This window comes from Gallus gallus, chromosome 2 (genome assembly GCF_016699485.2).
Source record: "Gallus gallus isolate bGalGal1 chromosome 2, bGalGal1.mat.broiler.GRCg7b, whole genome shotgun sequence".
NCBI classification, from domain to species: domain Eukaryota; kingdom Metazoa; phylum Chordata; class Aves; order Galliformes; family Phasianidae; genus Gallus; species Gallus gallus.
This window is the reverse complement of record NC_052533.1, coordinates 95,080,141-95,092,243: the sequence shown is the minus strand read 5'-3', so window position 1 is coordinate 95,092,243 and position 12,103 is coordinate 95,080,141. Positions and strand designations below refer to the sequence as shown.

The following is a 12,103-nucleotide window of genomic DNA, read 5'->3' as shown; positions in this document are numbered from 1 at the left end:
GACAAGACAGGATTCAGGGAGATGCCAAGAGGCTAAAAGTGAGACTGATGCTGATATAGCAGTAGGATAGTCACAAGTTAGTAGATGGATCATTAGACTGTGCCTTAAATATATATATATATATATAGTATTTTAGGGGGAAAAAAAAAGAAAAAGGAAAAAGGAAAAGGAAAGGGAAAAGGAAGGAGTAAAAAGGAAAAAGGAAAAGGAAAGAGAAAAAGAGGAAAAAAAATAAAAAGAAGAAGAAGAAGAAAAAGAAAGAGGAAGAGAAAGAGAATGCTTTTTTCCAAAAAGGAACTTTTCTCCAGAATTCTTTTTAGACATACATGACTCCAAGGGAAAATAAAAAGATTTGCAGGTCTGCCTTTAAACAGCTTACTCTTTAGCCTATTTGAAACAGTATTACAATGTCTATGGAAGTATAATATGAATTTCTATGTGTAACATCTCTCAATAACTTGTTTAGTTTTAATCAAGTGATCCTCACGTTAAATTACATCTCATGATAACTGGATTGATACTGCTTTTAAAAATTCTTGCATGAAAAGGAAGACTTTCAAGAATTTCCTATATTATATAAGGGCTGCTCTGAAAGTAAAGCCTCCTATTTTATGATGTTGACCCACAACATCAGAGGTGGTTGTTGGTTGTATGACAGTAGAGGTTGAACCTTCCCACCAGTGTTTGGTTACATTTTGTTGCCATGTGACAGATGGCAGCAGAGGGGCAGTCTGACAAAACGGTGTCTGACATGGAAATGCATATAAAGAAAAGGCATGTCACCAGATTCCTCCATGTGCAAAAAACAGCACCCACGGACGTTCACAAATGCTTGCTGAACATCTATGGTGACTAAAAAGTGAATGAGACCACAGTGAGGTGATGAATGGTGTGGTTCATCTGTTGTTGTTTCCATGGAAATAAATAAGGGGTATTACTTTCAGAGTGACCTGTGTACAATTTATAGAGGAAGCTTTTGAGACTGCCAAGAGAAGTTCATACTTGATTATATTTAAATGAGCTTTTTATTTTCAGAAGTTAATGAAGCATTTAATAGTCATATCAAAGTTACTCTTAAGAATAGATGTCAAACCTTAGATATGTGAATGCATATAGCAATATATTCTTAAGATAAAAATAAGCAGTAAATCAGAACAGATCAACTGAGTGTGGAATTATGCTTAGTGATCAAGTTACTAATATTTTTACATTCATAGCAATGCCTTCTCTTTTCTAGAAGTATCATTATCTCAGCAAATGTTATCCTGATGCTACAAGATAATATTAATTGTTTTGTAGGAGGATGATTCATGTCCCACATATGGGTAAAATATTACTAGCTTCCATGTTTTTGAATATTTTGAAATTTCATAAAAAAACATTTTGAAGGTCAAAGTCCTGTATTTTCCATGCCATTAATGATGCTTCTTTATCAAATCTGTGTTTGAAAAAGGGAAGTCCTGACTTTGTTGCTCACAGTATTTTTGGTTGACACCATAGTTTAATATCAACTTTTGAGCTAAAGGAAATATTAAAGACTAGAATTTAAAAATAATTAACTTTTCTTATGCTAGCTGATCCAGTAAAATCCAGTGCTGACAGTTGTCGTTATAAATAATTCATATACCTAAAGTACAGTGCTTTGGACTTAATAGGGAAGTATAGTCTTATCTAAAGATTCTGTTAATTTATGTCTGTAAGAGAGTTTTAAGTTACACATGGCTTAACAATTCAGTCTTCCCCGATCTAGTAAGGTGGGTGGGTGGGTAGGTAGGTTTTCTTTTTTTTTTTTTTTTTTCCCCCCCATATGAGATTGGCCATATACTTTAATTTAGACACTTCCCAAACTGTGGTTGTTAAATTCTAATCAGTTAGTTTATGAATGTGCTTTTACTGCTTAGGCAATTAAGAGTACAAGAAAAGGTCTCTTTTTTATTTCATGGCTGTGAGATTGTATAGTGAGACTGAATCAGTCCTGAAATTTATGTTTAGCAGATAACATAGGATATAGAATTAGAAATGAAGACATTAATTCAGAATGGCTTTGGAAATAAATTCTTTAACAACTAAGAAGCTCATGGTTTAAAAGCCACTTTAGAACCTGCTAGTTTTGAAGTCTAACTCCATAAATTGCCTGCAATTTCCTTGTGTCTTTACCATATAAAATAATGAGTACTTCCATACCTATGAAAAATGTAAGCAAACTTTAATGTTTCTAAAACTTCAATGTTTTTGCATTCCAGTTCTTGTCTTGCTGATTGTCACCATGAGGCGACGAAAAAAAGAGCCCCTCATTTTTGATGAAGAGAGAGATATCAGAGAAAATATTGTCAGATATGATGATGAGGGTGGTGGAGAAGAAGACACTGAGGCTTTTGACATGGCTGCCTTAAGAAACCTCAACATCATCCGAGACACCAAGACCAGGAGGGATGTGACACCTGAGATTCAGTTCTTGAGCAGACCGACTTTTAAAAGCATCCCAGATAATGTCATTTTTAGGGAATTTATCTGGGAGAGACTAAAAGAAGCTGATGTGGACCCTTGTGCACCACCCTACGACTCCCTGCAGACATATGCGTTTGAGGGGAATGGCTCAGTGGCAGAGTCACTCAGCTCATTAGATTCAATAAGCTCAAACTCTGACCAGAACTATGATTACCTCAGTGACTGGGGTCCTCGCTTTAAAAGGCTTGCAGATATGTATGGGAGTGGTCCAGACTGCTTATACTCATAGCCTTGGAATCTTTCTCTGAAAACGCACTGAGGAATACTAAAACAAAATATCTCAACCTTACAGACAGAAGAAAGTTGTAAATACTTCTCCATTTTTAATATTTTAGGTTCTTTTTTTTGCCTTGGTGGAGCATACCTTCATTAGACTTGTCCTAGAGACTGCACTGACCACAAAGAATATGAGCATTTGATATCATTTTTAATAAAATGAAATGCTCAGACACATTCAAGTAGATAGCAACCCTTACATACCTGCAGAGGTAAATCACTTTCAAGAGTATGCTATGCACTGTGACCTCAATGAGTCAATTACATTCTGCAGATGCCTTCACAGTATTGCTATGTCTAGAGCACAGAGTCGATGATATATGTGTTAAAAGCATGAAATTTTTTAAAAATTGCATATTCCAGTACATTAAAATATATAGGATTTGCAAAACTTTCTAGCCAATTTTCATTACAATGAACTAAACTAAAAAGCAGAAGACAGACATGAAAACAAACAAAAAATTTGTTTGTCCCTGTTTGCTTTCAAATCAGTGTAATGGTAAACTTCTGTACATTTCTGGGCAGATTTATGAAAAATAAAATTGCAGTTTATTCTAAGAAATTCCAAATTTGTCATCAACATACTGGAGTATTTTATAAGCCACATAAAATGATAAATATGGAGGAATGTCCTTAAGGTTGAAAAGTTTTGTGATGCTCATGTAGGTATATTTAAGGTGTTGCTATCTATTTGTTATTTTTTATTATCTCTTCTGATTTGTACAGGAGAATTTATCCTTTTTTATTATTATTTGACATAAAGCATTATATTTATTTTGGAGCTCTAATCTCCACTAAATCCAGGTCCATTTTACTGCCTCATGGTATTAGACTTGTCAGAACATACTGAATTTTCTCCAGTCTCGGATAAATGTAGGAAATGAAGCATGGAAATGGAGAAATTACAGTAAAGAAATTGAGCCCACCATTCATCTCTCAGAGAGGAGAGCAGCTACAAGGACATGCAGTTGTTCTTCTGAGCCATTACAAAGTCTGAGACATTTAAATAAAATATTTGTACATTGCATTTTTGGAAAGAAGGCTACAGAGGTAGCTGGGAGTGTTATTAAAGCAAGATTTAATTTCAAGGTCAAACATCCTATATGCTTCAAAGACTGCTTTTCTCCCTCCCTTTATCTTTTGCTGCTGATGAATCACAGTAAAAGACTTTTAAATTTCTTTCTTATGTTAAGCAATGTAATACTATTAACTCCAGAAACCACCTTTAGATCTTGCTGCACACTTGTATTTTCCCCAAAAGTGTTGTCTCAGTAAACAAATTTCTACAGTGGTTCAGGAGTGCCAAAACAGAAGGATAACTGCTGTTGGTTAAAATATTGTATCATTTTAAGTAGGATTTCTTAGAATAAGACAACTTTTTAATGATTCTATTTATACTTCATCTTTCATGTTTTATTATTATATAACAAGGCACATATACCAGTAAGCTAGTGTTTTTAAGTATTCCTTCAGATTGTTTTGTTTTAGGTAATCTGTAGATGAATTCCTAAGTTAGACTCTACTCCTGCAAAATCTTTTGCTTATACCTAACTTGCAATGATTTGACTTGCCAGCAATTACTGAGAGGTATTCAGAATTGTTTGTAGGATTTTATTTGTGAATAGAAGGTACTCCACAAAGAATGATGCTCACTCTAAAAGTACTTCTTTCAGAAAGAAAGATTATTGTACTAAAATTCTGATGTATGGGTGACACAAGGCTGGGAAAAGGGAAATTAAGGTTATTGATTTTTTGTATCCCAGCAGTACCAATTAACTATATGAAAATGGCCTTCATCTTCGTCAGAGAAAAACAAAATAATTTTAATAATCTGCAACACAGATATTTAATTTTGAATTACATCTTGGTAGACAATCATTTATTCACACAATTCAGTAGATTTGCTTCTAGTTGTACTAAATATATATATATACGTATATATATATGACAGATTTTGTAATGGAACTGAAAGATATTGCCCATGACTTTTAGTCATACGTGTAAGATTTTTCAATAAAAAATGACAAACAAAAACAAAAAAGAAAAAAAAAAAAGGAGAGTGATCCATGTGTTCAGTGACAGTGAGATATAGTTAAGCAAGAATTAAATCAGCAAGGTATTAAAATAACAGTTTTTTTATTCCTCTTTCTGTTTCTGGGAAGATAATTCCTTAATCTGGATTACAAGGCAACAATGATGATTTTAGCACACAACACTCAAAGGAGATTTAAATCTGGTTTAGAGTAAGCAGCCCAATTCCCTTGCTTTTCTACTTTATATGCCTGGTGAGGGAAACAAACAAACGAACAAACAAGCAAACAAACAAACAAAACTAAAAGAAAAAGCTCCTTTGTTATGAAGCTAATTTATTTTTGTGTATGTATGTGCTTTCTTTGGGGAAAAAAAAAAAATGTTTCTGTCTATTTAACACTATCCAAACTCACTATTATATATGCTTACTGTTGCACAGTTCTAAAATATTCCAGTATTTTATTATTATTATTATTTCCATTAAGTATGCTTACCTATTAACATATTATTGCAGTAAGAGAGAAAGAGAGAAATTCCATATATTTGGTGACAGATGTTACTGTACTATATACATATGGTATGCAAAATACATTCACTACATACTGCTCTCTGTAACTTACCAGATATATGGGTTTTCATGGGTTATATTCTGATTCAAATTCTTCTTTTGCAGTCATTTGTGATAACGTGCTGTCATAAATTATATTTTTCTGAACAAATAATGGAAAATATAAGACATATATTTTCTATCCAAGAAAAAAATCAGAATTATTTGAGTGAATTAATTAGACAAGCTGTTTTAAAAGAATTTCCATTTTATTTATTAGTTGATCTTTCTAAAAATTCCAGTATGACCTACAGGCCACAATTCCTACTTAAAAACCTCTCAAACTCTGCATCAACTTCTAGCATATAGTGAAATACCATCATCTGTTTCCTTCTCCTTGATGGCAACTGAAAAGTTTTTTTCTAAACTGAGATTTCCAAGCCCCTTTAAAAGTTTATGGCTTTAAGAGAGCTACTAAAAATATGACACCATGAAGATTTAAGGCAAAACTCAGCTTTAACCTCTGTAAAATCTATGAAATTCAAAACAACTATATTGTTGTAGGCAGTGGACATTCTGATCTACATATATTTTTTATTTAAAAGAATGAACTTACTAAATTTAGTATATTTATTGTATTAAGTTATATTCTCATTCACCTATAACACTGGTCTTCCTAATAATTCCTGTGGCTGGGCTGATAAAATTACTAGATAACAAGATAACTATATGAAAATTCCCATTCTCCAAAGTATTAAAAAATAATGTATTATTGATTCTTCTTTGCATGTTGTTCTTTTCATTGTTTTGAAAGCTAGGACTGTCATTCATAGGAATTTCTCTTAAAATTCAAGATGTCCTTATTATTATTTTATTCTATTAACTCTACACGCATAAGCATACATCAATAACAAAATATATCCCATCCTTCTTTTTTTTTTTTTCCTTCTTCTCCCTTTCTCCCTCGTCCCCCTTCCCCCCTCCTTCCCTCCCCTCTTGTCCTCTCCCTTCCCCATCCTCTCCCATCTCCTCCTCTCCACTTCCCTCTTTGACCTGTGAAGTTTTTTGTTGGTGTTTGTTGTTGTTGCTCTTTGGGGCTTTTCTTTGCTGATAAATCTGTTATTCTTGGTGAAAGGCTTATGTTTGGATAAGTTACCTCTTATTTTTTTAATTTTTTCTTCTTCTTCTGGTCAAACCATAACAGCTAAGTATATCCTGACTTTTCTGCAGTCTTGACTAGAAACTCACCTTCTATTAATGGGAAAGAAGGAAGTCCTGAAATTTTTCCTTCTGTTGATGTCAAGAAGCTACAGGGAAAAAGTTAAACGCAACAGTAGCAGACTGCAGTGAAACTAATGTTTCACAAACGCTGCAGTAAATCTGCTATTGGTACTGTTCAAATCATGATTTAGATGTAATCTTACAACTTCACATATGCTGTCATTTGATAGCACTACAATCAGTAATATTTACACACTTATCTTAGATTTTAGAATTCTTGAGGTTCTTTACTGAGTAATTTCAGCATTATTAGTTATGTCATGTTCTTGAGGCATGGAAAAAGGGAGAAAACTTACAAATAGTAAAACATCATGAATTCAAAATGTCTCTGTGTGCACTGACTTTTAATACAGTACTTTAACCATTGCCATCCCTCAGTGCTCCCTAATACCTTGATATCTTTTCCTGTCATTGAGACCAGCTACTCATTTATGAACATGTATGACATCTAGCCAGGTATTATAGACCATTTAAGTCTGACAAGAATGATCAGTCTGAATTTTAATGTCCTCATCATTACTTAATCATCAAAATATCCTTTATTATTATCACACTGTCGAAATTCTATGAAGTGTTTACTGATGTACCTAGATGTTAGGTGAAATCCTGATCATGTTGAAGTACCAGCAAGATGACTTTCAAGAGGCATCAAGATTTATACATTGTTAGAAGAGACTGATAAAAGACCACTGACAGAATCAAAGTGAGAGAATTTCAAATTGAACGTGATGCTCCTTCTTCTTACACAATCTCTTATTGTTCTTTCCCTTTCTAGGAGCTGCAATCCCCTTCTTTTTATGGTAATACAAATACTTTAGTAGAATATTTTTTTTTAATAGTGTAAACTATTTTCTGCCAGCTTGGTTCACATAACCTTGCTGTAGCAAACAGTGCCCTTGCTGTGAAAGTTCATTTCTGATATCTGTGCACATGCTAAATATAGCTCTTCCTCCCTATAAATAAGGACATATAGAATTTCCATGCTACCAAAATCAAATTATGACACTTCTTTTTTAAAATGACTTTGTGACCATCTGTAGCTTTATTTATGTCCACAACTGTAGGTACAACCTAAACAGATCATAATTTTCCTGTTTCACAGTCTGTTGGCTCACTGTTTCTTGAGATTTTACTAACACAGAAAGGGAAGGTAGAAAAAAAAAAGACAGAGAAATTAAGAGGAAGTGGTATTTTTATTGCTTCATACATGACCTAATGATGTGAAAAATAACATTGTACCAGATGCTACTGGAGTATAATTTCCTCTGAGGTAATAATGTTTCCATAAAGTGGAAGGATAATTTCCAACATTCTAGAGTAGTTGGCCTAGTCTCATCTTCATAGAAAAAGAAATAACTATAAAGGAGAAAGATTAAAACTTTAAGTGGCAATCTTAGTATGTAGCTTGCTATTCTTCAAAAGGTTTTTTTCCGTGTTCGTGTGTAATGAACTCCTGAATGGATAACTCATGATATCTAATATATTGATGTGGTTACCATTTCTATGTATGAATGTCTGGATATTTGTTCATATTTTTGTTCCCCTAAATTTCTAGTAGATCTTTATTGTGACATATAGAATACAGCTACAAGGATGAGAAAGTACTGTATATTTGCTACCAAGGACAATGTGAAGATTCAAGCAGTGAAAAAAAAATGACTTAAAAACAGTTTAGTTAAAGGTGAACATTTTGTCCCCCCATTTATTTTCTCCTCTTCTGTCCTCTGTCTCCTCAAAGATAATGTATGACACTTAAGCTTTTGCTAACATATCATTTTGCTGTTTTGGGTACACATTCATTATCTTTTGTAGTAGTCACACATAGAAGGTAAAAGGAGAACAAGCTAGCATCAGAGTCAAAGCTCAAGAATTAAGGAAAAGGTTTAATAGATTCATATTCTTTACTGCTATATGGCCTTGAAAAACTTGCTTCATCAATATTTCTTTTTTACTGTGGCTTAATACAGGTCAGTATACTTTATTGGTACTCCAACATTAACATAGAACTTGTTGGCTTATGCACAAAGAATTTTCATGAAATAATTTCCATTCAAATAACTGCAACAAAAATCTAGGACTATTTCAACATTCAAACGACACAGTTTCTTGGAAATAAAAAGATACAACCAAAAAAAAAATCAGAATTTTTGTCTTTATGGATAGATATATATACAGAGAAGACAGGAATGGAACCTTTTAGCATTTAACATCTATAGTCAATGTGTACGTAAATACAACTGAGAACAACTGAAAGCAAGACAAAAACAGAGGAGGCATCCTTCAGTGACACAGACTTTATTCAAGTTCATCTAGCCATTTATCGCTATTTGTTAAAAATTGCTTTATTCTGGTGTGGTCTCTGTGTTCTACAAAACCCCAAAATTCAAAAACTGGAAAGAATTCTTGTCTTCTGGTCAACTTGCGCTCATGAAGAGATAGAAACAGGGAGGGTTCAGATTGGGTATTAGGAAAAAATAATTCTCAGAAAGATTAGTGAGGCAATGGAACAGGCTACCCAGGGAGATGGTATAGTCATCATCCCAGAGGTGTTCAACAAAAGTGTAGATGTGGTACTGAGAGTTAGTGGGCATGGTGGAGATGAGTTACTGGTTGGACTTGATGATATTGATGGTCTTCACCAACCTTAATAATTCCGTGAGTCTATGATTCTATGATTCTGCATATCAAAGCTGTGGTTGACTGTCAGTCTGTTTTCACCTACAATTCAGTTACCATAAGCCTGAAGATGTGCAGAAACCATGCAAAATGACAAGGTCTTGCTGCCTTAATATGCATCCTTTCCTACATGCATCCATTATTTACCTCTTTCTCAAGTTAATTCCAAGAGGAAAGTTTTATCTAATTGAATTATTTTTGTATTGTACTTCATATACTTGGTCCCAGAATCTTATCAGACCTTCAAAACAGAAATGTAATGCTACTATTACATTTGCTACTACTACTAATAATAATGCCAGGGAAATTAGAGACATTAGTGGACGTTAGTCAGAAAAAGAAGTTATCTGGCCAGCTTTGTCGCTGCTTTGCTCTGATTGATTTATTCCATCCATCTTCAGCATCTCTTGTTATAGAGCTCTGAAGAGGAAAAGAGTGTTTCCCTTATTTTTGAGAATAAAAATTGCATGGTAACTTTTACATAATAAATGTGGGATTGTTGTAATTGTTAATTATTATTATTTTGTTATTTTGTTTTGTTTTGTTTAATAATAACTATGAAAACATACTCCTGGAATAAGTCAGGAGTAAACAGCTCCTAAGTCAGCAGCAATGTGATTTCTGTGTTATATAATATGATGACAAAGGAGTATCAGGAGTCAACAAGCATTCCTGAAACTGATTAGGCATTAGGAAAACATGAATACAATGCAATGACCATGCTAGAAAAAATATTATAGGAAAAAAAAATGGCCAATATTTTACAAGTTGTATTACAGTGGAAGAAGCCATCTTTGTAAGTAATCAAAAAAGGTTTGGAAAATTTATATTTTTATCTTTTAATTTATTTCAACAACTGAATCTTGCTAAAGTAAAATGTATTTTGGTACGCCTAACATTTAATTAATCTGAGATTTGTAAATATAAAGTTTATTAACTTTGAGGCTCTATCAGAGGAGGGAAAGTGTTTTTACACTATTTGCTATTTAATCATAAAAAACTATAGTTTTGTAAATTTTAAAATACATATCTCCATTTCGATAAATGTGAAATTAATGTCACCTTCAATAGCAAGTTATATTGGCAAAGCAACATGTGGGAAAAGCCTGCAGTCTTGAATAGACTACGTCATTCTATAATGCCTCTGAAGTTTATCTACCATGTACATCAGGAATTACTGTCCTGCTGTAAGTGAAAAGAAGGCAGCTTAGGTAAGCTATAATTAACTCCAGTACTAAAATAGGTTTGGTTCTGTCACTTTTTCTTTTTTATTTGATGGTGGATGGAAGTGATATAAATAAGTTAATACAAACAAAATTGGTACACTGGTCATTTTAAACTTGATCAAAATCTCTAACAATGGTTTATGTGAAATAATTTGCAAGATTTGAGCCCCTAAACCAGGAGTGTTCAATTTTTTTCTAACAGTGACTTGAAAGGAATGCCAGTGCTGTGACACTTAAATAATTTTCTAGTCTATTTAGTTCTATTTAGAACCTCATAGGACATGTTTTTCACTGTTTGCTTTTAACATGCTTAAAAAAAAAAAAAAAAAGTCAACAAAGGACATAGAAGATCAAAAAGCTCAAAGATGACTTTTTCTAACTACAACAGTTATTAGGATACTTTATTTGTCATCCAATAGTTGATGCAGTACGTTGACAATAACTTTGTACTAGAATGGCAGTGAATCAATCCAGAGAACAGGGTGTCTCTCCGTGAATAAGGCTACAATTAACTCTTCAAAAATATTTAGGTGCATGATCCAGCGTACAGCAACTAAACACATCTAAAGACTAGAAGCAGAGCTGTTCCCTCATATTCTAAATTCTCTAGAGATCAGACATCTGAGCACAACACCTTTTAGGCAACAAAATTTGGCAAGACTCTCTACCTTAGGAAATTTAGTTAACAGAAGTAAAATCTCATACATAACTAACTTTTTACGTATTTTGTTATTATAAGGAAAGTGATCATACTAATCATTTATCTATAAATGTCCAAAACATAACATGAAACTTAAGCTGTACATTTCTCATTAAAACTACATTATTTATAAAGCTTCCTTAACCTTTCTTGGGAATCTTTGATAGTTCATAATGAATTATCTTATAATTCTTAATTATTTTTAAATTGCTATCCCTCCTTTCTCTACCTGCTGCATCAAGAATGGTGTAGTTGGTCAATAATAAAGATTGTTGGTGGGTTTTTTGTTTGTTTCTTTGTTTTGGTTTTTGTTACTATTCATGTGTGGTGTTTGTTTTTTTTTTTGTGTGTGTGTGTGTGTGTGTGTGTGCTTTTAAGAATTTTGCATTTTGACTGAATATTAGCTCAGGTATAAAATCAGACATAGTATAGAATAACAGGACATCTTGGCTTAGAATACAGCAGTAATAGCTCATGTTTATTTATTTATTTATTTATTTTATATGTATTTATTTTATATATTTATATATATTTAATTTTTATTTTATATTTATTTATTTTATATATAATTATATATTTTAAATATATATTTTTCCTATAATATTTTCTATACTTTACAAGACAGAGAAAATTATATCTGTTTTACTCTTCTTATCCAAAATTCTTGTATAACATGATATTTGCATCCATCAGACAGAAGATTGAGCATGTGAAATATGACTTGATGCTAGACTCAAAGGATGTGACTTTAACCAGCTCAGAAACAGGACATCTTTCCATGAAGTGTTTTTATCAGAGAACAGTTAACTACAAATTACTAAGTCTTGTGCATTCAAAGGATGTAACAGAACATAGGAA

General features: G+C 32.7%; 1 protein-coding gene across 2 annotated transcripts in view; it reads left to right on the top strand.

The window, feature by feature from the left end:
• Window positions 1-11,526, top strand: part of CDH7 (cadherin 7) — an 86,300-nt gene extending 74,774 nt beyond the window's left edge. The window contains exon 5 of one of the 2 annotated variants that reach the window (XM_040674150.2): window positions 2,244-11,526. In XM_040674150.2, the coding sequence (XP_040530084.1) occupies window positions 2,244-2,737 (494 nt within the window). In that variant the 3' untranslated portion in view covers window positions 2,738-11,526. The remainder of the gene's footprint in view (window positions 1-2,243) is intronic. The other variant, NM_204187.3, reaches the window with a different exon arrangement.
• Window positions 11,527-12,103: the final 577 nt, after the last annotated feature.